Genomic DNA, 27,212 nt, shown 5'->3' with positions numbered 1-27,212 from the left:
CAGGGGTTGCCCGCAAAAATTCGAGGTAGTCTGGGGTACATGGGTATCATTCCACAACGGTGAAACAAACTCCTCGGAATGTGTGCAAGAATAAGTTGACAAGTGAACTGTTTGAATCCTTTCCCTTCTATCTCCGCTCCAAATCCTTCCCTACTCATTTTTTTTCTTCCTTTAAAATTTAAAAAACTTTTTAAAAAACCTGTGCTTCTCATCTTTTCCAGCAGCTTCTCTTTTGAATACTGCCTTGCAGGCTCCAGTGCAGGCTGCCCAGGCCATTCAGACAGTTTACCAGACACAACCAGCACTCCAAGCCCAGCCTTCCCTACAGACAGCTATCCAGCCATTGACCACTCTGCAAGCTGCTGCACCTTTACAGGGCACACTACCAAAAGCAGCGGAGACACAGTCGCAATTCACAGTACAGCCAGCAAGCTTCACCTTCAACCCAGCCATTGTAAGCTATCCTATAATGTGCAAATATTATCTCAACACTGAAATTATACTGGTTATAGATATCAAGTCCTCTTTTAACAATATCATCTAGATTTGTGGATGCTTTAGTATATTTGAAATGACTGATCTTGACAGTATTGGTCAGATTAATGACCACTCGATTGTAGAACTACATCTAAGGTACAGTATATCACTGGCTTATGATATAGACCATAGCCTTCTGTATGTTGTATGACAACTTATAAATACCTCCCAACTGTCCAGTTTTTTGCAGGACAGTTCCGATTTTGACATCTCAACCTGCAGTTGTTATTGAAATGTCCCGACTTTCTGTTTGATCTCCTGCACTGAACAGCCAGAAAAATATACAAAGGGGCAAATTTACTAAAGGGCTAACGCTGGCGAAAATTTGCCAGAGTGATGTCATTTCGGCACTTCACCAATTTACTAACGAGCGCTGGCGTAATTACACTAGCGCAACTTCGCACTGTAACGCCAGGTGAATTTTTGCTCTGGTGAAAGAGTGTTACTACGCAAATTCACTAAGTTTTCGATTTTACTGACCGTTACCTCTATCGCCAGACTTGCCTTCGCCACCACAGACCAGGCAAAGTGCAATGGAGTATATAGGACTTACTTGAAATTTTGTTGAAAATTTTTCTAAGTCCCAAAAAACCGCTGGCGTTTTTTCCTTTTTACAGGGTGATGGTGAGGCTTAAAAATATCAAAATATTTTTTTGGGGTACCCTCCTTCCCCCCTACATTTGATAACATATGGCACCTAAACTATACTTTGGGCACATGTGTTGGGCATTATAACAACTCTATATAATTTTATTAAGGTTCCCTGGCCTTGTGTAGTGTAATGTAGTTGCTGCAGCATATACGGCCATTGTACTTTAACTGCACGCCATATGCAAATTAACCAACGATAGCGCAACTTCGAACTGCTGAACGTATTTTTGCTAGCGCAACTTCACTAGCATTCAGTACCCTGTGCGCAACTGCAGATTTTCGTGAATTAGCATTGTCCAGGCAAATTTACGCCTGCCCGAAGTATTGCGATGTGCGCCAAGCCAGCACTGGCGAATTTTTGCAGGTAAGTTAATTTGCCCCAAAGTGTCTAACCTAATTGGCTTTTGGTAGAGAGCCCAGAATAGATACTTTTATAACAATGTAAGCCACAAAATGGGCATGAGCAAAAAATTTGGCGCGATCCATGCTGCAAATCTTTTTGTACCTGTTTCTGTTTCCTAAGTGTTGGGAGGTATGACTTATATACACTATGCTATCTACTAATAATAATAATAAAGATATAGTAGGAGCTGCCTACTTAACATTTGTAGGGGCAGATTTACTAAGGTTCAAGTGAATTTTCGAAGTACAAAAAGTTCGAATTTCGAAGTAATTTTTTGGATACTTTGTCCATCGAATAGGATACTACGAATTTGAATTTACTTCGACTCGAAGTAAAAATCATTAGAATATTCGACCATTCGATAGTCGAAGTACTTCGCCAACTTAAACCTGCCGAAGTGCTATGTTAGCCTATGGGGACCTGCCAGAGCATATTTCTAAGCATATCTCTCTTTTTAGGTATCGAAGGAAAAAAAATCGTTCGAATCTAACGATTCAAAGTACGATCGGAGTACGATCGTACGATGAATAAAATCCTCCGACTTAGATTGTCGGAGGATTCTATTCGATGGTCAAATTTCGAAGTATTTTCCACCTCGAAATTCGACCCTTGATAAATCTGCCCCCAAATGTGACTGGGAAGCCTTTTAGAGCCAAATTGTTTTTTTTTTTGTTTTCTGGATCATTACAGATGTCTCCTAATAACAGTAACTGTACATGGAATGGGATTTTAATATACCTCAAAGCAGAAACAGATGCTAAACTTTTATTTTGCATATTGTGGTAAAATTATGTCTCTGCTGGAGTTAGAAAGAGCAGAGCAGAGAATATAAACTGACAGATAACTGTTTCAATTGCAGTTACAAAGGACTTTAAAGCTTTAAAATGTCAAATCAAACATATGGCTAAGTTTCTTAGAACTGCATTCTCTTTAATGACGCACATATTTTAGTGTACTACAGCACTAGGACAAGGCTTTGCATATCTTCTAGCGTTAAGCTAACCATGATCTTTTTTTATTTTTTTATCCAGATCAGTGCAGCTTCTCTTGGTGGTCAGACACAACTCCTGGGCTCACTGGCAGCCACTCCAATAATAGCCAATGCCATTCCTGGAGTACAAGGGATTACAAGCCAGATAATAACCAATGCCCAGGGACAGGCAAGTGAATAACACTGTATTAATCAAACTAGTGAAGTAGCCCTCTCAATTATGTTTGCCAGGTTCCATTTAAAATTTCGTCAGTTCACCGGTAGCTTTTAAACAGTTTCCCTGCCCTAACTCTAAATTATATTCAAGCAAACAAGAAAGTGTTTACCCCTAAATTTTAACATGATTGTTGTTCGGGATGCCCGTCCCATGTACGGCTTTGGCTTGCTCTAGGGGTGCTGCTTCTTTCAGGTGAGGGGGAAAGTAGATATTACATGATTAGAAGCATAGTGCGACTTGTCAATATATATTGTGTGTGTATATATATATATATATGTGTGTAGCTGAAATCACTTTTATTTATTATTTATTAAACATTGTTTCATATAAATAAAGCCTTTTCATAAAAATATACTAATCTGATTATACAACATGCCTTTAGAAAATCCCATGTAAAAAAAACTATCATTTTAAGTACTAAAGTCTGCCATCTGACTTGTATGTGGCACCGTGATCACACACGAACAGAGCTGTGTGTTTTGCATCCACACTTCCTGTTACAGTTAGAACCTTCATTATTTCCTGTCAGGTGATCACTGAATGACTCACAAGGCATCACAAAATGGTGGCTCCAGGTAAATATGTAAAAGGGCAATGTTTACTGAAGTGCATATGCAAACTGGATAATAATCTTTGATAGTCAGTAATGATATAAAATTTGTGTTATTTAAGTATGGGTTCTGAAGGTATAGTTTTCCTTTAAGCACAACTGTTGATCTGGCAGGGGAATCTGGGACAATAATTGATAGAATATAACTTATTTTGCATGAAAATAGTATAGTATTCAGGAAAGCAAAGAGAAAAAACTGGATTATGTTATATTTTGAAAAAATAACAAGGCATAGCTCAGTTGATGAGCAGTGATATTTCGAAATGTTCAAGCTTGGTAATTAAAATATTATATTATATTGTTCAATTAAAATAAAAATAGAAATAGTGATGTTTGTATGTATTATCAAGCCATTCCCTTTAATAGTAGTGTGCTGAATTATAATATACTGATAAGCTATTCTTCTAAAATATAGGTTATTGGTGCCCTACCATGGTTGCTGAACTCACCAGGGATCGCTGCAGGTGCTGCAACAGCTGTCTCTGCTCAGAATTTAGTCCAGACTGTGACTCCTCAGTTGCTGCTAAATGCCCAAGGGCAAGTCATTGCCACTCTGGCTAGCAGTCCCATACAGCAAGCTGCTGTCAGAAAACAATCCCCTCAAGATTCACCAGCTCATCCCAAGTCAGAACAACAGGTAACTGAGGAACTGGGCAAAATGTCAAGGGGAAATACACACGTACCTTAATACTTATTGAACATTATATTTTAAGTAAATAAATTGTAGCAGAGACGTTTCTACAAATTCCAGATGATTAGCTTGCCCCTGATTGGCAGCAGAGGTATTTAGTTGTTTCTTATTCCTGTACTGGTTTGTATGCAGATGTTCTTAAAAAAAATCTCAGGTTGGCTGTAAAAATTCAAGATACCAGACAGATAATGTTTAGCTTTTGAGAGAGAGAGATTTCTTAATCCTGAATTAAATTGTTTTTTATAGGGGGGTAAACACTCTGGCCAAAAACTCCATCTAAGATCAAATTTTGTTATGTAGCCACTTTAAGCTGCGGTTCTTCACAGTTCTCAGACAGTATCATATATATAGACCTAATTTATATATTCTTCATATTTTTAGGTGATCCAGCCTACACCAGCTATTACACAACCTTCTGTGGTTGTGACAAATCCAGCTCCACCCACCACATCAACATCTACACAAGTCCATATCAATTGCTCTGAGCCCCCAACTGTGGGTCAGCTAGTTTCCAGTAAGTAAATGATCCCTCTAAAAAGAAGTGCTAAAGCTGCTAGTTGTGGTTTGGAAGCTTTACATCTTTATTGCCATCCTGTTATTTGGCATTTATCATTCTCATGTAAATATTGCTTAATTATTTGCAGCTGGTATCCCTTGTGATGGATTCGGCTCTTAAATGATCTCCAGATAGTCCAGCAGCTCATTATAAAGTGACAGTGTAGCAATGAAATATTCCTGCACTCTCCCCCAAACTTTGGGGCCCCATACGTTATTTATATATGGGGTCCCCCATGAACACAAGCATGCAGGAACAAACTTTTTGGCTAGTGTTTAACATTATCAAGCAAGGTAGCTTCAAGGGTACCACTGATTACCAGATAGATAATTCTACATAAAGTATATGCGATGAAAGGTAGATATCCTTGCAAATATTTCTTTTGTGGTGCAGAGACAATTTTTCTTTATATCTTTATCTAGAACTAGATCCATCCAAGGAATCTTTTTTTTCCTATTAACAGCTCAATATGAATCAATGATTTAACCTAATGAAACTTGGTTGCTTACACAGCATGCTCCCAATCTATCCAATGGAAAAACAGCCTTCCATTCATATAACATTTTGCATATCTTATATTTTCGTTATGTTGACTCAGACGTTAGAACACTACAATGAATCTATTTGCCATAATGTATACCCTATGTATATGCAAGACATTTCGCCAGTTTTAATCTTCTACCAATATTGTGGTAAAATGTGGAAGTTATAATAAAGTCATCTTTTCTCTAGATACTTATACAAAGTACTTAGTTTGAAAGAAGACACATGTCCAGTGAACTCAATATTTTGGTTTAAATGAAACCTACCTAACTGCTACTTGATACAGAGGAAAGCTAACTCCATCTGAAGCCTTTGCTATTTGCCTCAAAGGGGGGTTAATAATGACTCCAAGTGGACAGTCAGACCAGCTCAGTAACCTTGTATTTACTCCCTCGCTAAAAAGCCACCTACTTTTCACAAACATAACTGACCTTAGAAGCATTATCACAGTTATCTGTGGAATACTCATTTTAACTTTTGAATCATAGCATTTATTTTGATTATGTCTAAAAAGGATAATTTGTTCCTGATTTCAACTTGTCTCTTAAATTTTGTTTCTGCAAGTGCAGACATTATATCCAGCTGGAATATACCCTATAGTAGAATAAGCAGAGTACAGGATAAGGTGATCTTGTGCATATATTTATCAGCAATACTTATAACTTTAGAAGCGCATGGTGGGAACTATGATGATGATGGAATAAACCTGGAGGAAATACGTGAATTTGCTAAGGAGTTCAAAATTCGACGCTTGTCTCTGGGTCTTACCCAGACACAGGTGGGCCAAGCCCTAACTGCCACTGAAGGACCAGCATACAGCCAGTCTGCCATATGTAGGTAAGAAAATAGCTCTCACATCTCATGTTAGTGAGTGATCTGTGCTTTGTCCTTATATGAGTAGTAGGTAGGGACAATATATATTTTAAAGCAGAATAGTAGAACATTAAAATACACTATATGGTCAAAGTATGTAGACATCTGCCTATCCAACGTCTCATTCCAAAAAAAGTATTAATATGTTCTACTATTAATTTGGTCCTCTCTATGCTGTTAAAACAGCCTTTGCTCTCTACTCTTCTAGTAAGGCTTTCCACTAGAAGTTGGAACATTGTTGGAACATTGTTGGCATAATTGTGTTGTAAAAGCATTTCCCACATTGTTACCAAAAAGTAGGAAGCACAGAATTTTCTAGAATTCTATTGTATGATGTAGTGGCAGTTGTGATGTCAATGATAGGTGTGGCAATTATCAATTCCAGTTATTATGAGGGGTGTCCACATACTGTTGGCCAAATAGTGTACCTTATTAATCTTTTCTTATAGAATGCTGTTCTTTTAGAGAAGGAAAGCTACCAAAGCAGTTTATTACCAATAGATTAGCCACAATAGTGCAAGCTATAAAACACTATATTTATTCTGTAGAATGCTTTACAATACCTCAGTAAACAGCTCTAGAAGCTCTCTCTGTTTGTTTAGGATAGCAGTTGCCATATTAGCTTAGTGTGACATCACTTCCTGACGGAGTTTCTCTCTGCTCAATCATATCTCTGGTCTCAGATTACAGCAGGGAGGGGGAAACGGAGGTAGAGAGGAGCAAACTGAGCATGCTCAAGCCCTAGCCCTGGAGGTTTATGCTAAAAACAGGAAGTCTGATATAGAAGCCCATGTGTACACAATAGAAGGAAAGAAATGCAGTGTTCTTTTGACAGAGGACTCGGTAATTTGGGGGCTTACTGGTGTATTTATACAGACCTTTCTGATAAAGCTTACTCAATTTAAGCCTTTCCTTCTCCTTTAACATATTTTTAAGGATTATTGCCTCATAAAACGTATATTTGTGTATACTTATACATATTTTATGTAAATATATCTACATATGAAATATGACACTAACTTGTCACAAAGCCCATTATGTTCTTTTGCAGACCACAGTTTCTTGGGAAGTTTCATTTACCTACTTTTTGTATTTTAAATAATGATAAAAGAAGTAAACATGAAATATGTTTTAGTGAGCAACTAACAGCTGTCTTTCTTTTTTACTACAGGTTTGAGAAATTGGACATTACACCAAAAAGTGCTCAAAAGCTAAAGCCAGTATTGGAGAAATGGTTGATTGAGGCAGAAATGAGGAATCAAGAAGGACAGCAGAATCTAATGGAATTTGTAGGTGGAGAACCTTCAAAGAAGAGAAAAAGACGCACCTCTTTCACTCCACAGGCAGTAGAGGTTCTGAATGCCTACTTTGAGAAGAATTCGTTGCCTGCTGGGCAGGAAATCACAGATATTGCTAAAGAGCTTAATTATGACCGAGAAGTTGTTAGGGTGTGGTTCTGTAACCGCCGCCAAACTCTGAAGAATACCAGCAAGCTCAATGTCTTTCAGATTCCTTAGAAAGGGACAGGCAGTCTTGTTGTCACCACCTTTTCTTAACCACCTCATCTTCTCACATTTAACGGTGGTGATGCCATGTGACATTCTTCTTGTGAAAGCACTTTGTGACTTGATTTTGGCTTTCTGTGTTATGGCCAGCTGTGCATTGGAGCCATCCCCTTCTCCTGTGTATTATTTTGTAATAGGACAGATGCCAAGCATGGTAAAAGGTCAATAGCCATCACAGCCGGACGTTTCCGGTGGTCTTATTTCAGAAGTTTTGCATACTCGGTGTCTGAAGTAGCCAAATTGTGTTCCCTCTGTGGTGGGCAAATATAAGCTTCTGCAAGCAAAAAAAAAAGAAAAAAAATATTGTATGCTGCTGCTCCTTTAAACTTTTGTAACATGCTTAATTCTAAGCAGTCTAGGAAATCCTATGAGCACAGAACCAGCCTGGAGATGGGCAAATTATTCAGCACCCAACAAAAACATTTTTGAAGAAGAAACCCCACTTTGTTTATGTGCATATTATTCCATATTTATATGCCTACATTGAAAACTCCAGCAGAACTATTGTCTCTTTTGCTTTCAGTGGTACTTAGGGATGAGGAGATGAACAAGTCTTACATAACGTTTATGTAGAAAATTCCTCTTCAAATTTGGCAGCTTCCAATGCAAACTTTTTTTTTTACATTTTTTTTGGTTTGTATTGCGGTTTTTGGGTACTGCAGTAAGGACCTTAGCCTGTATGAGCAGAAGGGTTTTATGTTAAAACTTAATATCATTAAATGATATATAAAAAAACTTTTCTTCTCATACAGAATACAACTCTTAATGAGTAAGCTTTGTATTATGTTGAGCGGGCAAACAATCGCCATTTGTAATGGTGCTACATATTAGATGCAAGAAGTTAGAGGCAGCAGGTGAATTAACTAAATGAGTGGTTTTTTTTAGAATTTTTTTCCATTTTCTTTTTGCAGTGGGGGGGACTGTAAAATTATTTACATCCCCCACTACCATTATTTATTCTCACCTTTGCCACTATATTTTAAGTAACTACAATTTAATACCATTTAAAGCCTGCCCTTTAATTTTGCACAATTGGTATTTTCAACAAAATAGTATCTTAAACCATATATGATCATAGTTTATGCATTGTAACTTAGGGGCATTAGGAGACAGAGCCCCGGTGGCAATATACCAGACTGCGAAACAGAGAGCATGATGGGAACAGCACTACTCAGTACTGGCACCACCAGAGATACTATGTCACTACACTTTACACTCAGATTTTACTGATCTTAAGTCATTAACAATCAAGAACTAAGGCCTCATAAATTGTTGCATCTTGTGGAAGCAATCAGTTTTGTTTTTAAAGGGAATACTGTTTTTTTTTACATTATTACTTCATCTGTTAAAACTATGAAATTTATCTCAAACAGTTGGTTCAAGGGTGTAGAGTATTATCAGTTATCCCCAACTTTTTTTTATACTGAGCCACATTGAAATGTAAAAGAAGTTGGAGAGCAACATAAGCATGTGAAAAGTTCTTGGTAGTGCCAAATATGGGCTGTGATTGGCTATTAGTAGCCCCTAAATGGACTGGCAGCCTACGGGAGGCATGGTTTGGCAGTTCATCTAGTTTTTATGCAAGTAAAGCTTGCCTTCATCCCAGGAATTCAAAAATAAGCACCTGATTTGAGGCCACTGGGAGCAACATCCAAGGGGTTGGTAAGCAACAAGTTGCACATGAGCCACTGGTTGAGGATCACTGCTGTACAGCACCAGACTATGAAGAGCCCATGAGGGTCAGAGAGCAGAGACAATCTTTTACTCGATGTGGCTCATGGCGTGCTTGCTTGCTGAACACCTGAATAGTAAAGGGATAGAGATGGTCACTAGGAAGAGTATATAATGCCTGTGACTAGTGATGAGTGAATTTATTCGCCAGCCATAGATTCAACCTCAAAATTTGGAATTTCACCATGTTCCACGGAAAATTTGCATAGAACAAAATGCTCATAAGAAAAAACCCCCATTGACTTTAATGCATTTGGACAAAAAAGTCTCCATAAGAAAAAACACCCATTGACTTTAAAGGGGACCTGTCACCCAGACATAAAAAGCTGTATAATAGAAGTCCTTTTCAAAGTAAATATGAAATCAAAATTCTTTTCTTTTATTAAAGCATTCATAGCTGTTGTAAATGTGTTTAAAAATCTCAGCTGCCAATCAAATATTGCCTTAAAGGGATTCTGTCGTCATTTTAATGGTGTGGGGTTTTTTTTCTTAAATAATATTTTTATTGATTTTGAAAGGTGCATAACAGAGATATTGTTCACAACACAGTGGATGTAGAAGCCAGAGTATTCAATATGGTTATGCTGCGAAAATTGATATGTCTCTGAAGTCAGCTAAGAACATGGACATAAACAATAGGAGAAATCTATATGCCGATGTTCCCAAAGCGTGCTTTGTTTCGGTGGAGTTTTCAGTTTCCAGCATAGTAGCTCTGGTGCAGTGAAGCCATGTCAGGGTGGCATCTGTGTTTCTGCGGTATGCACATTTAGAGAAAGGGAAAACGGAAAGAGTGAAGAGTAAGGGGTTTAAAGAGGGTGGGATTTAGAGAGGGAGTGTGAATGGTGTGTTTTTTATTTCTAAATTACACTGTTTACACTGCAAATATTTCACTCTACCGTGTAGAATTTCATTCCTGAACCAGCAATTGTATTTCTTTTAATTTATAATATTGGTGAGTAGGCAGCCATCTCAGGTCATTTTGCCTGGTCATGTGCTTTCAGAAAGAGCCAGCACTTTAGGATGGAGATGCTTTCTGGCAGGCTGTTGTTTCTCCTACTCAATTTAACTGAATGTGTCTCCGTGGGACTTGGCTTTTTACTATTGAGTGTTGTTCTTAGATCTACCAGGCAACTGTTATCTTGTGTTAGGGAGCTGTTATCTGGTTACCTTCCTATTGTTCTGTTGTTAGGCTGCTGGGGGGAAGGGGGAGGGAGGGGTGATATCACTCCAACTTGCAGTACAGCAATAAAGTGTGACTGAAGTTTATATGAGCACAAGTCACATGACTGGAGGGAGTTGTGAAACTGACAATATGTCTAGCCCCATGTCAAATTTCAAACTATAAAAAAATCTGTTTGCTCTTTTGAGAAATTAATTTCAGTGCAGAATTCTGCTGTGGCAGCACTATTAACTGATGTGTTTTGGAAAAAAAAAAACGTTTTCCCATGACAGTATCCCTTTTAGCATAGAGGCAGGGAAGGCAGTTATTTTCACTTTCCATTCAGCACTTACTAGATGTCACTGCACTCCCCACATTCCCCCTGTCTTTTTACCATTTAATTGTGTAGCCAGGGCATGGGGATGGACACCAGGTCCCACATTCTGGTGCACAAACAAGATTTTGAGATTATGCAAGTCTTACCTTAATAACAGTGTCCACAAAATGGCTCCTGTCTGCTTGCTATAATTATGAATTCCCATACCGAAAGGAAACAAGATTCAAATAATTTACATAGTGTAATTAAAGTCTATTTTGCTTGGCTTATGTGATAGAATTGGACTTGGAATAGTTTTTTGGGGTGACAGGTCCCCTTTAATGCATTTGGACAAAAAAAGTCTAAATAAGAAAAAACACCCATTGACTTTAATGCATTTGGATGAAAAAGTCTCCATAACAAAAAACGCCCATTGACTATGCATTTTAAGTAAGAAAAATTGTTGCGCACGTTAAGAAAAAAGTTGTGCGTAAAAAATGTATAAATATATATTGCTGCTACATTTGCACACCAGTGAAACTTGTCTCTTCTTACCTAACTTTTGTTTTCATGGTACATAGAGATATTTTGATTTACCCAAGCTTACAATCAGCTGACATATAGTTCAATTTCATTCTTCCTTAGGTAAACCAGTTTGTAACAACAACTGAAACAGTTACGTTGCTTAGATAGCTTTGTCACTGCAAATATCAACAGCAGATTTGGGCTCTGGTCAAAGAGTGCACTATACAAATGAATTGTACATAAGCCTTATTAATAGTTCAACCAGGCCACGTTTAATTAAAATAAACAGTAACCAAAACACTATTATCACTAGTTAATTATTGTTTTGTAGTCTAATGTTGTTCATTAAACTACACCCAAGCCACTGTGAGCCACTGTTTGCCACTAGATGGAAGAAGTCTTTTCAAACTATGCAGACATTTGTAAAATGCAGATTAGGCCCTACAAAAAAATGCAAGACTTGACTGATTTTTAAAGGGGGGAGGTTCACCTTTAATTCAACTTTTATAGCTTTGTTTTCCCAAGTTGCCTCACTAGGAAACTTCGGAAAACGAAGCGCCGCGAGTGCCATCCCTCTGGAGATTTTTCATTATAGCCGGCAGGAAGGCAGGAGAAAGCAGTTCGGGGAGATTGTCGCTCCCAGAAGAAGAGGCGATTAGTCACCGGGTGACTAAATCTCCCCGAATCTCCCCGTGTGACCTTACCCTTAAGCATTGGGTGATGAATAGGAGAGGTCTGAACAAAGATGAGAAATAAAAAAAGAGCGATAGCATCGTAGCACCGCAGAGCAATAGTTGTTTGGCAGCTGTGTCAGTGACCACCATTTCAAAGCTGGGTAGAGGCAGAAGAAGAAAAGAAATCATTGAAAAAATTTTCAAAAAATTAAGAACAATTAAAAAGTTGCTTCTAAAAAACTAATGCTTACTTCAAAATGAACAGACCATTTCACATGTATTTTTTGTTCATATAATATTTTTTTTCAGGTCTATAGTACAATTGAGAAGCAAAAATTCAGTTCCACCCATTGTCCCTTCTCAAGACTCTGCAGCCCTGGAATGTATTTCAGTATTTGTTAAATATAATAGAATGCACATTGTGACCCCATACTATCTTTATCTAAATATAAGCACTTTAATATGTTTCTACTCACTTAACTTAATGTTCTCGTAGAGATACACTTGGACTTCTTAGACAGACTTTAATTTCTATGTATGGCATAAGCCCATAATACATAAGAAAGCTTATTATGCACTTAGATCAACATGGAGTGAGGGTAATACATAAGAGAAAAACCCTCTTTTATACCCACTAGATCAGGGATCCCCAACCTTTTGAACCAGTGAGCAAAATTCTGAAGTAAAAGGAGTTGGGGAGCAACATTAGCATGAAAAATGTTCTTGGGGTGCCAAATAAGTGCTGTGATTGGCCATTTGGTAGCCCTATGTAAATTGTCAACCTACATTGAGACTCTGTTTGGCAGTGCACCTGGTTTTTATACAACCAAAACTTGCCTCCAAGCCTGGAATTCAAAAATAAGCAGCAGCTATGAGGCCACTGGGAGCAACATCCAAGGGGTTGGAGAGCAATGTGTTGCTCACGGGCTACTGGTTGGGGATCACTGCACTAGATAGTTGTAATTGCTAAAAAAAAATCCATAATGGAATTTTCAATGCAGAATATAAAAAAAGACTATGGCATAACACTTTGTCAGCACAAACCCCCTCCCCATGCTCAAATAGGCTCATTTGGAATAGGTGTACACATTTAATAGAAATTAAACACTGTGCCTATGCCAGCCACATCACATTTTATATTTAAACTTGTTGCTACTCAAAAATAGAGCAGATGCTAAAATAGTGACTGAATAAGGGATTTTATTTATATAGCCGCTGGTCAAAAGCTCTTGGCAATCCTACAGATTTTATCAAAGGGATATTTTAATTACATTTTACAATTCCAATGCTCAGAGAGGAAAAAAAAGCAAGGGATATTGCAGTCCCAGTTAAGTTTTTTTTATGGCAAGATTTATCAAAGGTTGAATTTTGAATTTGTGAATTTTTTTTTTCTCTAATAAATTCGAATATACTCACAACTCGAAGGGAGGTTACTTAAGAAAAAATTTGAACGTCTAATATTCGATTGAACAGTCCTGACCCAAAAATTCCAATTGAGCTTTCCCTCCGAAAAAAAACTCGAATGTCAGGAAGGCAATCAACATATTCAAATGGTTCAACGCCATTGACTTGTGAATGAACTCGGCAGGTTTTAGATGGCAAATATTCGAATTGGAACTGTTTCCATGGTCGAGGTGTGATAAATCTCACATTCAAATTTATATTCGAATTGTGAATTTCGCCACCAAAAAAAATCCAAGATTTGAATTTGAATTTACTATTCAATCCTTAATAAATCTGTCCCTTAATGTATAGAATATACTAGAATACTGTTACATAAAGGGGCAGATTTACTAAGGGTCAAAAGTCAAAGTTTTTTTAAAGAGACAGTACTGGTCAAATATTCGAGCGATTTTTACTTCGAATCAAAGACTAAGTAAAATCGAAGTCGTAGTATCCTATTCGATGGTCAAAGTATTCAAAAAAGTATTTTGAAATTCAAACTTTTTTAACTTCAAAAATTCACTGGAACCTTTGTAAATCTGCAAGAGTTGGTCTTTTTTCATATAGTGTAAAAGCACTCTGGTACAAGAATGCTTTCTAACAGTTCTTATACATTCGTTTAATTGTGCCCCTCCATTCTGCACTGAGGGTGTTTAGGGGATGCCAACATTTTGCTCAAAAATGGAGCAGCGGTGGGATCATACTGCAAGCTTATGGGGACCCCCCGGGCAAGTGCTCCTTACCCCATGGGATTTCTTAAACCTGCCTTATGTGGACCAGATATTTGTCGGTACGCTTCCATACTTGGGCCAATAAAGGACCGGCTCTAAGCTGTATGGCTATCCTGAGACAGGATCATAGATAATGTCTAAGGAAGGGAGTGTGCTGGGAACAAATTACAACATATGAAATAGGTACTGCTGTAAGAGATGTTGGTATGAAAACTAATGGGTGCATTATTTTAGCAATCAATTTTCCCCGGATACGTAACCCACAGTGTAAGATCCACAAACACGTATTTAATATAAAGCACTGGCAAGCCAGTTGTCTATCAGATGGGGAGCAGCAGCCAGTACTGCCCTTCTTCCTTGTAATGAGAGCTATCATTAGCAACTGTTTCTTTATCTGCAGTGATGAGTCTATTGAGAATTATTATGCACTTTGTAGTCTCCTTTTAACCCCTTTCCTGCTGATGGTGTTTATGCTTCAGGCACAGTGACATCCTCCCAAAATTGTTGGCAGGGAAAGGGTTGAAGGGAGGATCATTAAATCAAAAAATGGAGGCGATTTGTATGAATTTCACGCATTGCAACTGTGGGCCTGATTTGTCAGACATCGAACCGGGGAATCCCAATTTATCAAACTTTCCGAACTCAGAAAATTAATTGACACATTTTTCAAACCTGAAACCTTTTGATAGGAATGTTTTCTCCTGCTTTGAGCAAACGCCGATCTGATCTACTGGGTTGTAGTGCTCAGTGTTGCTGTGAGCATTCACCTAACCGGATACTTTCACCCAGGCCCAATCCAGGGAGAAAGGATTATTTTTCAAGTTGGAAGGTGTTGCTTCGGCATGAAAAATAAATGGTAAAAAGTTTAAAGTTGTTACTTAATGGCTCATTCATGGTATTTTACTAACAGCAGAGCAGTCTTACAATGATGCATTTTTAGTTTTGTTTTAAATACAAACAAAATCGTGTATAGCATCAACCAATGAATTTTATCCCATCTGTTACTCCAAATAAATATATTTTTATCTTTGCTTGTGCAAAATGACTATATCGTATCATGTAATTTTTATCTGCATACTTGTAATCCAATCCATAACCCTATTCATGGGGGATTTTTAAAGGAAAATTCTGCCTTGCAGTGCTCCGGTCCAGAGCGAGGAGTTTGTATGTTCTGTGTCTGCATGGATTTCCAACTTTCTCCTACACTACAACAAACATACAGACGGGTTAATTGGCTCTTGGTAAAGTTGTCCCTATTGGCTGCGAATGTGATAGGGAGTTTTGGTTGTAAGCTCCACGGGGGCAGGGACTGATTCGAATGACGTGTGTTTCAGTTCTATATAAATAACAGGAAATTAATAAATATATAATTTAAATTAATATATAATTTTAAATGATATTTTATATTATTTTAATTATATTATTAATATAATTATTAAACTATATTATACTGCACTGGTAAAACTGGAGTGTTACTCCATAAATATAAATACTATAGTTTATGTAAACAAGCTTCTGTGTAGCCATGGCGGCAGTCATTCAAGATGGAAAAAAGGAAAGAAAAAACAAACACACAGGTTACATAGCAGATAAAACATCATTGTAGTGGACATGGTTTATCAGTTATGTGCTATGTAACCTTTTCTTTTCCATTGTGAATGACTGCCCCCATTGCTACACAGCAGCTTGTTTATATAAACTATAGTAGTCTTAATGCACAAGCCCGTTTTACCAGTGCAGATCAACAGTATATTATTGGGCACATTTACTATTGGTCGAATATCGAGGGTTAATTAAACCTCGATATTCGACCGTCGATGTAAAAACCTTCGACTTCGAATATCGAAGTTGAAGGATGTACCGCATTTCCATCGATCGAAGGAAAAATCGCACAATTAAATCAAACAATTCGAAGGATTTTAATCCATCTATTGAACGATTTTCCTTCGATCAAAAAAAACTAGGAAAGCCTATTGGGACCTTCCCCATAGGCTAACATTGGTGCTCGGTAGGTTTTAGGTGGCGAAGTAGGTGGTCGAAGTTTTTTTTAAAGAGACATTTCTTCGACTATCGAATGGTCGAATAGTCAAACGATTTTTAGTTCGAATCGTTCAATTCGAAGTTGTAGTCGAAGTAGCCAATTCGATGGTCGAAGTAGCCAAAAAAAAATACTTCGAAATTCGAAGTATTTTTTATTCTAATCCTTCACTCGAGCTAAGTAAATGTGCCCATATATGTTAATTACTTTACTTTACTGTACTACATGCTTTTTCTTCTCTAGTGCTGATGTGTGTGTATATGTGTCAGAATATTTATAGTAGGCCTCTCCCATTCCATTACAAGAATGACTTAAGGACTTGGCAAGCTGATCAGAGCCAAACCATTCTTCATAGCAGCAACAGCTACTTAGGCTTTCTTATAACCTGTAATGAAAGAAAATACTACAGAAAGTATGCCTGCATAAGTACTCCTCTGTACTAAGCACAATTCTGCTAGATAAGGAGAGACCAAAAGGTAGATCATCAAATACCATTAGACTGTAAGCTGTTGACCAGAAGATGGCAGCAGCCTATTCACCTTACTGTGTACCTCCTATCCGAGTTTTGTGTCCTTGAACACAAAAGTGAGTTTTCCCTTTCAGTGTGATGCTTTGAGCATTTACATTGTACCTTTTTTTGCATAAATTCTACATTTCTACCAGGAAAATCAAAACCTAGGTTCTAATAATAATTAATAATAATTAAAAGAAATCTACAGAAATTACACTTAGGTTTTCAGGTGTCTAGAAATATTTGTGTATTGCCTCTGATAAATAAGTAACAACAATTTTAATACAGTACTAAAGCAAAAATCCTACATTGGGTGCCATGTATGGGGAGCTAGGAGACAATTTGGCCTCACAAATCTGGAAGCAAGCCTCACAGTTGGATAAACACAGCATCAGACAAACCCAAAAGTACAACAGGAAAAGCAAGGGAAGTGCTTGGCTCATTGTTCTTACTACTATTGGTGGTTATAAGATAGAACTGGTAAGTAAGCAGTGGAGGAACTAGAGAGTGCCGGGCCCTCCTGCAAAAAAAATCTTCAGAGGGGCACAGAGTACTCCGATCCCCATCCTTCTACCCAATTACCACCCCGCCTTTGCCCCACCCATGTTCCGCCTCTGTCCCACCCACATTCTGCCTCTGCCCCCCCCATGTTCCGCCTCCACTCCGCCCGACTTGTGTCGCCCTTCCTCAACGCAGGCAAGAGAGCGGCTGGGGAGGAGGGGTTTTTATTAGCTATGGAGGAAGCAGACCCCACAGTATGGGCCCTCCTGCAACTGTGTGGCCTGCTTCCTCAATAGTTACCCACTGTAAGTAAGGACAAGTTAAGTTCTTACTGTTTAATGCCTCTTTGTTTCTTTAGTCTTGGGGACTACTTTGAATCAAGAAGTCCCCAACTAGGCTAGTCTAAAGAAAAATGGACCTTAGGGCAATGGTCCACAAGCAGGTCGCTTCAGTCTTCCAAAGTCACCTGAACTTTCAGGCTACTTCGGAAGATCAAAGCAACACATGGGGTTTTACCTCCAGCGACTCACTTTATCACTGTTGGGAAAGCATTTGGAGGAGGTTAGTTGCCCGAAAAAGCGATTTGTAGCAGGCGATTAATCTGCTTGTGGACCATTGCCGGGCAAGTTCAGGCGACTTCAGAAAATGAATCGGCGTGTGCTTAGCACTGGCAATTTTTCATTGTAGCCAGCGCAAGAGTGAGGGAAGGCGCTCTGGGAGATTGGTCGTCGTAAAGATGAGCCGATTAGTAGCCAGGCGACTAAATCTCCCCGAAACGCCCAGTGTGACCTTACCCTTATGGCAGTTAAATCTTTGCTATTGCAGATGAAAAATCTTCTGAAAAATAATTCTCATAGCATAAAATTAAGATTACCGGAAGTAAAACTTATTACAGTGATCTAATTGGTTTTACTTGTGGTGATCTTAATGTTATGCAAGTTTTCTTTTTTTAGGAGGTTTGTCTCTTGGGGTAGCAAAGATTTAACAGCAGTCGACAAATCTTCCTGTGTGCCACGGGCCTTTAGTAGAGCTAACCACATTGTTCAAGCCTTATGCATATGTTTTATCCAGCTAGTCACATATTGATTTGTATGAGAGTGCTAGTGGCACAGAACTACATCCATAAATTTGCGTGGAATTGTGCAGTGTATTTTAAAGCTGCCCATACATGTTGAGATCCACGCATTTGGTGTGGTCAACAAACTATTGGATCTATGCTTTATTTGGCCAATTGGCTGATGGGATCATAGTTGGGCCTACAGTGAAACATCAGATAAGGACTGCATTAACAATTTGATCATCACCAGACAGGATTTTTAGATTTGTCTGATAAATAACGTTGAGATCCATTTTGCCAGATATTGGTTAGGCAGGCCCTGTATAATATATATAATCTCACTAAATGTCTTCTTCCATGGTGATAACTAATTTGGATAAGAGTGGGATCACTTGCAACGGCCATTAATATAGGGGTAACTGCCTACGTTATTCCAAAAAATGGAAATTTTTGCATACATTTTACCTGCTTTTGAACTAATAGTATTCCTGATGCATACAGACTATTCTGTATTATATCATTTTAATAAGGAAAGAATCATTTTTACCTTAGGATAAGAATCTACCTAAATCTTAAAATAGGTGTACAAAGTGAAAATCTTGAAGCATCTTAAAAGGGTTGTTCACCTTTGAGTTAATTTTTAGTATGGAGAGTGATATTCTGAGACAATTTGTAATTGGGTTTACATTTTTACATTGTGGTTTTTGAGTTATTCAGCTTTTTATTCAGCAGCTCCCCAGTTTGCAATTTCAGCAATCTGGTTCCTAGTGTCCAAATGACCATAGCAACCATGCACTGATTTGAATAAGACTCTGGAATATGAATAGGAGAGGCCCTGAATAAAAAGATGAGTTATAAAAAGGACCAATAACAATACATTTGTAGGCTTACAGAGCACTTGTTTTTTAGATGGGGTTAGTGACCCCCATTTGGCAGCTGGAAAGTGTCAGAAGAAAATAAACTATAAAAAAAAATATTGAAAACCGACTGAAAAGCTGCTTAGAATTGTCCATTCTATAACATACTTAAAGTTAACTTAAAGGTGAAACACCTAAGTAAAAGATTACTATGAGATCTTAGTTTTCACTTGGTGAAATATATGCCCCATGGGTCTAAAACTTGCAAGTTTTTTGATCAGCGATTTACTTTACTGCCAGTGAGAAAGCATTTTTGGTAGATACATCGCCGGCAGTAGGGCGGATTTAACCACGGGCGATAAATATCCCCATCTTAGCCCTTAAGACATAGCTTGATCAAAGCAAGCTGAAAAGCTGCCTGGTTTTGTTTTGCAATGCAGAACTATTAAAAGAAGTTGTGAGAACACAGCGAGTACACATATAGCCTATGCTCTTTCAAAAGGAAACACTGCTTTCAAGTTTGTTATCAAAACAGCTATTCTTGTTTGTACAACATCTGACACACCCAGTTTTTAGGAATTAGATTTTAGGACTGACACACTTTTGAACTCAAAATAATATACAATAACCACCTCTACCCAGAAATGCAATTTAATACTAGAACATTCAGACTCAACATTTTTCTTGGAAGTCCCCAACACTGCCCTTTACAAAGGTCGTTTGCATTTATTGTAGTTAATCTAATGAGACAATAAACTTTAAATTAATTAGTAGGGGACATAGAATCTCCTGCCCTCCTTGTACTTGGGACCTTCTGGGCAAAGTGCTACCAATTGTCTGTTGTCTGACTGGGATAGACTGACAGAAAACAAAACCATTTTGCTCTGGGATTTCCTTATATTCCAGTAGAAATCCTCTCTGGAGGATGTTGAATAGTTTCATACAGATTCTACCCAAAGACTATTCATCCAATCAGTAATTGTAGCAGCTGCTTATTGTCCCAAAAGAGCACGTTTGAACAATTGAGTGAAATTCACAAAATGTTGTGTAAAAATTACATAATTGCTCTGACAAATTAAAGGGCAATTGCTATAGTTAAATTGAGAAGTGTCCCAGCTCTCTCACTCATTATGCACAGATGTGTAATGTCACTCACATGTATGATGAGTGAGCTGGGATGTATCCTCGTTATGCCCAGGAAACATGGCTTCCTCCCTGTCCCAGTGTGTGCCGAATATGCTTTCTTTCTATGCTTTCAAATAGTTTTGTTTTCCTTCAACTGGAATGTGGGCTCAACAAGCCTTGGGACATGTGTGTGTATGTGTGATACACAAAAGCCATGAATATCCTGTAAATGATATACTTATAATACACAAAAGCCATGAATACCTTGTAAATTATATCCTTATAAACGGTGAGTTCTGATGTCATTTCTGTCACATGACACATGTGTATTATAATAAATAAAGTACCCCCAGTTGCAAAATATGAGGATATTAGAAGTTACCTCGGAGTTCCATGACCTGTATAAAAACACTCGGCCTTCGGCCTCGTGTTTTTATATGGTCATGAAACTCCTCAGTAACTTATAATATCCTTATATTTTACAAGAGGGGGTACTTTATTCACTATATAACCGGTGAGTACTGATGTCATCAGTTATAAACAGTGAGTAGTGATGTCATTCCTGTCACATGACTCACTGAAACGTGTGTATTATAATAAATAAAGTTCCCCCTATTGCAAAATATGAGGATATTAGAAGTTACCTCAGAGTTCCATGACCTGTATAAAAAAACTCGGCCTTCAGCCTCGTGCTTTTATATGGTAATGAAACTCCTCAGTAACTTATAATATCCTTATATTTTACAAGAGGGAGTACTTTATTCACTATATAAAAGGTGCTTCGTGATGTCATTGGTTATAATCGGAGCTTAGTGATGTCATTTCTGTCACATGACTAAAACTTGTGTATTAAAATAAATAAAGTACCCCTGTTGTAAAATAGGAGGATATTAGAAGTCACCTCAGAGTTCCATGACCTGTATAAAAACACTCGGCCTCTAGTGGTTACATTATATTTGGTTTTATAAGAGGGGGTAGTTTATTCACTATATATCCTATTATGTACTTGAAGAATAAGTTGATTTAAAGGGGTGGTTCACCTTTAACTTAACTTTTAGTATGTTATAGAATGGCCAATTCTAAGCAACTTTTCAATTGCTCTTCATTGTTTTATTTTGTATAGTTTAATTATTTGCCTTCTTCTGCTCACTCTTTTCAGCTTTCGAATGGGGGGTCACTGACCCCATCTTAAAAACCAAATGCTCTGTAAAGCTACAAATTTATTTTTACTGCTAGTTTTGATTATTCATCTTTCTCAGGGCCTCTCTAGGGCCGCTCCTGCGGCAGCGAGCGGCTAGTTACAAGGGGATGCAAAAAGCTGCCTCTTGTAACTTTAAGAGCTGAATTTTAACCTGGAAATTCAGTTACACTAGTGCAAAGAGTGCAATTGCGCTCAATGCACTAGTTATGCTGCCCCCTTTTGACCCGCTCCAATGCTGATTTTTAAACTCAGAGTAAGGGAGGGGGGGCAGCATCTGGTAACCAGATTGCTGTAACTGAAAACTGGAGAGCTGCTGAAGAAAAGAAAACTAAACTCAAAATACACAAATAAAAAATTAAAACCAATTGCAATTGAACACCAGTCTCTATATCATACTTAAAGTTAACTCAAAGGTGAACAACCCATTTAATACATTGCCTGATTTTAGATTTTCCACTACTTTTTCTTGGTTCCCTGAAAAATGTAAAATTTTCTTCTGTAAATGAATGTCTTGTGGTGTTATTCCTTCCCAAACTGTGGAACAGCTGTTCATTATGTTGTTTTTGCACAATGTTTATTTTTCTGAAGAGACAATAAAACAAATAAGTATTTATGTGGTAGGTACTTTAAGGGGTTTTTTTATCAAAAGTCGAATTTTAGAGCTTTGTGAGTTTTTTTATACCTCGAATGAACTCACAACTTGAATGATTTTTAATTTGAGAAAAACTCGAACCAGTGAATTCAGGGCGAACAACCCGAAAACTCAATTTAACCATGTTTTCCACTGGAAAAAACTTGAATTGATCAAGTTTTCGAGTGAAAACCACAGAAAAAACTTTAACATCATGAAGGCTATTCACATCTTCAAATGGTTCAAGGGACCTCTGTCATTGACTTCTATATGACCTTGACAGGTTTTATCTGGAGTATTTTTTGGATTCGAGCTATTTTCAGCTTCAAAGCATTAATAAATCTCAAAAATTCAAGTTTTTTTTTTTTTTACAAAAACCTGAAATTTTGAATATTCGAGTTCTTGACTGAAAACTACCCTCGAAAAACTTGAATTCTTTGGAAAAAAACAACTCGACCTTTGATAATCTGTCCCTAAAGCTGATATTCTTGTTTCAGTACTTACAAGAAATGGTGTGATGGAGCAGAGATAACTGGTGATATAGTCAGTAATGCCTCCACTAGTATTTCAGGTAGAACTGCAGTTTTTGAACATGATGCGTATCTGCTTGGTTAAAGGAGAACCAAACCCTTATCTATAAAAACCCCTACCCCCCTACCCTACATAGCCCCCCCTGCCCCTCCCCCTCTAGCCTAGATGTTTTTTTTCGGTAACTGCCCCTAAATCTTTACCTACCTCTCTTTGCAGATTTAGCGCAACGATTCTCCATCTCCTTCTCTTCGGTCTTCTTCGTGAAGTAAGCTCCATATCGGCGCATCCGCAGTTGGAGCAGTCTTCCAGTTTTTGACAACTGCGCATGCGTCGAAATTGAAGGAAATTTCCGAAGTGCCGGAAGCAGACCCAAAGATTACTGAAGAGCTGTAAAATGGCACTCGGGAGCTCTGCTGTGCTGAATCTCCAAATAGAGTTAAGTAAAGGCTTAGGGGCATTTACTGAAGGTAACAGCTAGGCGGGAGGGGACTATGTAGGGTAGGGGGGTAGGAGTTTTTATGGATAAGGGTGTGATTTTCCTTTAAATAGCATGGGTAAATTTTCTTATTTTTTTTCTCTAAACTCTCTAAAAATTAAAAATCAAATCTTATGGCAATGGCAAACTAGATTTGTCACCTACAAGTAGCACAGAAGGCATATCCTGAAAATAACTTTGCATTAACTAACAACTTTCATGTTTCATGTTGCTCCCACAACTCTTATCAATTTGAATGTGGCTCACGAGTAAGAAAGGTTGGGGACCCCTGATTTAGAGAGTGATATTCTGCAACAATTTGAAATTGGTTTTCAATTTTTATTATTTGTGGTTTTTGAGTTATTTAGTTTTTTATTCAGCAGTTCTCCACTTTTGCCATTTCAGCAATATAGTTGCTAGGGTCCAAATTACCCCACTAACCCGGCACTTATTTGAACAAGACACTGAAATATGAATAGGATAGGCATGAATAGAATACTGAGTAATAAAAAATAGCAATAATAATAAATTTGTAGCTTTACAGAGCATTTGATTTTTAAAAGAGGTCAGTGACCCCCATTTGAAAGATGGAGAGAGTCAGAAGAAGAAGGCCAATAATTAAAAAAAAACTACAAAAAATAATGAATACCAATTGAAAATTTGCTTAGAAGCACCCATTCTATAACATAATATAATGTAACTTAAAGGTGAAACACCCCTTTAAATCTAGTATAGTCTTGACTTAAAAGTATGCACTAGATGAAGGTTTTACTTGCAACTTTTTGAAATCTCTCACCATATGGGGTCGACCTGTTGTACAAATAATAGGTTTTGATTTAAATGCAGATCTCTTTAGCTTACAAACCTGATACCTCAAGAAGCATCCTTGACTGCACCTTTGAAAATGCTCCTCAAAAAAGACATTGTGTGGCAATGGGGGCCAGAGCAGGACAAAGCTCTATATTTGCTAAAGAGCAGCCTAACACAAGCTCCATCTTAAAAATAGAATAATGCTAGAAATGCTGTATTTTGTAACTAAACATAAACATTAACTTACTGCACCACAAGCCTAATAAAACTAATTATTTATCAAAGTTGGCCGCAGGGGGTCATCATCTTGTAACTTTGTTAAACATCTTTGAAAGACCAAGACTACGCACATGCTCAGTGTTGTCTGGGCTTCTGTTGAGTCTAAGCTTAGGGATCATCATAAATGATCAAAATAGCACAAGTCAAATAATATCTGACAGAAGCCGACACAGCAAGACTAATTAATAATCAGAATATGCACACTGCACTGGGTCCTGTGTTGTCATGTAATCTAATGCGAATTTTATAGTGTTTGTATTGTTTAATAAAAACTTTCTTCAACTCTGCAGAACCAGTGGCTGCAGCAAAATAATCCTTCAATGAGAATCCCAGTTTATCTGTTTAAAGCTGGCTCCATGATCTTTGTCCCTGCAGCTGGAGTTGGAAACATTAAAGGGGATGTAAAGGCAAAAATAAAATCTAATATGAATCTCTACACAGTCGCTGACTGCTCTATAGGTAAACAAACAAAGATGCTTGAGTTCTGCACAGCTCGGAAGTAAGGTGGGGGGGTTTCTTATAAAAATGGTACACATTTTTTAAATTAAACTATATTGGAGATAGGTTTCTTTTTCATTAAAGAAAATAAAAATAAGATTTAATTTTTTTGCCTTTACATTCCCTTTAATGGCCAGAACATCATCTGATTTGTTATTTTTCCTATTTACTACTATAATTTAAATATGAATTGCTAGTTTTAGATCTTTGCATTGAAACGAACCATCGATATCTGAACTTTCATCATACAACGAATAAAATCTGTCTGTCTGTGAGCAGCTTTAGAAATAAAATGCATTCGTTTTCCTCCACTGCAGATGTGCACCCACCCAGGGCAAGAAAGAAAATGGTGCTGCTATGTATTTTTCAGCAAAGAAGAGCACTGCCCTGGCAGGGATTGCTGTCATATGACCTTGCACAAATAGTTACTGAAAAATGGCCACCTTTTTAAATTAAAATAAGAATTTCACTTACTCATACCTCCCAACATTTGGAAATTGGAAAGCGACAAATAGTTCTGCTACGTGCAGCACAGCAATTTTCGACCATGCTCATTTTGTGGCCACACCCTCTAAACACATTTTACAAAATTTAGAAGATTATGGAAAGTCAACACATTTCTGGGAGTTTAGGGTCATGTTTTATTGCAGTTTTGCTAATGAAGGTGAATTGACTGCAAAGAATAAGCTGCAAAACTCAGTTTCCCCAAGAGACCTGCTTGTCTTAAATAGTTACAATTGCTTATCTTAAATTGTTACAAATATGTCTAAGTGCAGGTGCTGAGTATTCTAGGCTCTCTGCCAAAAAGCCTCTTAAGCTTTAGAAACAGTCAGTGCAGGAGATGAAAGGCAAACGTGGGACATTTACGTAAGAGACCAGGACTGGGGGCTGAGCTGACAAAATCGGAACAGTCCCATGAAAAACAGGACAATTGGGAGGTATGCTAATCGTAAATTCCATTTCTTCTAATCCCATAGGTCAGTACAGATTGCTCCACCCAGACAAGGAGATAGGACCTACACCATAGCCAATCAAAATTAAACATGACATTTAAGACCACCTGACTTCCTCCACACCACTGTTATACATTTGACATAGCAATACAGAAAACAATATTAATAACTCGGGATGGGAAACCTGTACGGACATGTCAGGACTACAAGAAATGGAATTTACTATGCAAAGGTAAGTGAAATCCTAATTTTCGTCTGCATCCCTCCATGTCAGTACTGATAGTAGTTACCAAGCAATGCCCCAAACCCATAAGGGGTGGGGAAAAACAAACAAAAAGCCAGGACCAACAAGACTAGCATCACAGTCATGAAACCTGGGAAGCCCATAAAAACGGAAGATGAATAAACCATAGGTACAAGAATCGCCTCTACATGGTAAGGGCCCAACACCAAAAGTGACAATTCTGTAACTACCAAATATCGCATATGAAAAGAATCAAGCATCATTGAGCAGAAAATGCCCATTGTGACTCTCACAGTATGGTTGCCAACACCTAAAAACCCCAAATGGGAGGATACTCTGACAAAAACAAAAAATTCACAAGCCACAGACGCCCACTAGCAGCCACAACCAGAGCCCTGTCAGTAGACAGATGGCTAGTGTAACCACCCTAGCAACTATCAGTTAGAACCCGGAAACATCTTTGATAATTTACCACTAGAGCTATGTACCCAAGATGTGGTTCTAACTAGTTTCTAGCTCCACAGATCACTTTTAGCAGCACACACCTATGATGACAGAAGTCAACTCTTAGCATCAACCAGAGATCAGCAAACCTGCTATGGCCCATGCAAAGCTACAGCCAAACTACTGACCTCAAAAGACTTACAAACTAGCACCAAAAAAAAACAATAGTGAGGGGGGAAGTCAGGTGGTCTTATAGGTCATGATTAATTTTGATTGGCTATGGTATAGGTCCCACCTCCTTGTCTGGGTGGGGCAATACTACCCATGTGCAGGGTTGCCAGGTTGGCAGTTTTCCCAGCCGAATTTGGCTACTAATTTAAAGCCCGGGCTGGTTTTGAAAGTACAAACTAGCCAATTTGGGCTACTTTTTGGGCCTTTGGCTGGTTTGTCTTTTCTTGCCCTACTGTGCCAAGCCTGTGTCTCCCAATGCATGTTGGGCAATGTACTTTTTGTTTAACAATTTGCCAACTGCCGAACAGTTCAGTGTGACAAAACAAACTGGGTAAATAGATAGGCTCTGCAAAAAAAAATGTTTCCAATTTGGTTAGTTAGCCAAAAATGTAATGTATAAAGGTTGGAGTGACTGGATGTCTAATATAATAGCCAGAACACTACTTCCTGCTTTTCAGCTCTCTAACTCTGAGTTAGTCAGCGACTTGAAGGGGGACCACATGGGACATAACTGTTCAGTGAGTTTGCAATTGATCCTCAGCATTCAGCTCAGGTTCAAAAGTTACAGATATGACCCATGTGCCCCCCCCCGCCTCAAGTCTCTGAGTGT

At 38.0% G+C, this 27,212-nt stretch overlaps 1 protein-coding gene across 7 annotated transcripts in view; it reads left to right on the top strand.

Moving 5' to 3' along the window:
• Nucleotides 1-8,130, top strand: part of pou6f1.L (POU class 6 homeobox 1 L homeolog) — a 76,266-nt gene extending 68,136 nt beyond the window's left edge. For 4 of the 7 annotated variants that reach the window (XM_041582559.1, XM_041582560.1, XM_041582558.1 and 1 more), the window contains 6 exons: nucleotides 222-454; nucleotides 2,623-2,751; nucleotides 3,825-4,046; nucleotides 4,482-4,614; nucleotides 5,868-6,036; nucleotides 7,244-8,130. In XM_041582559.1, the coding sequence (XP_041438493.1) occupies nucleotides 222-454; nucleotides 2,623-2,751; nucleotides 3,825-4,046; nucleotides 4,482-4,614; nucleotides 5,868-6,036; nucleotides 7,244-7,589 (1,232 nt within the window). In that variant the 3' untranslated portion in view covers nucleotides 7,590-8,130. The remainder of the gene's footprint in view (nucleotides 1-221; nucleotides 455-2,622; nucleotides 2,752-3,824; nucleotides 4,047-4,481; nucleotides 4,615-5,867; nucleotides 6,037-7,243) is intronic. The other 3 variants (XM_018247493.2, XM_018247495.2, XM_018247494.2) reach the window with 3 other exon arrangements.
• The last annotated feature ends 19,082 nt before the right edge of the window (nucleotides 8,131-27,212 follow it).

This window comes from Xenopus laevis, chromosome 2L (genome assembly GCF_017654675.1).
Source record: "Xenopus laevis strain J_2021 chromosome 2L, Xenopus_laevis_v10.1, whole genome shotgun sequence".
Lineage (NCBI taxonomy): Eukaryota > Metazoa > Chordata > Amphibia > Anura > Pipidae > Xenopus > Xenopus laevis.
The sequence above is the reverse complement of the archived record's forward strand: the minus strand, read 5'-3'. Positions and strand labels throughout refer to the sequence as shown.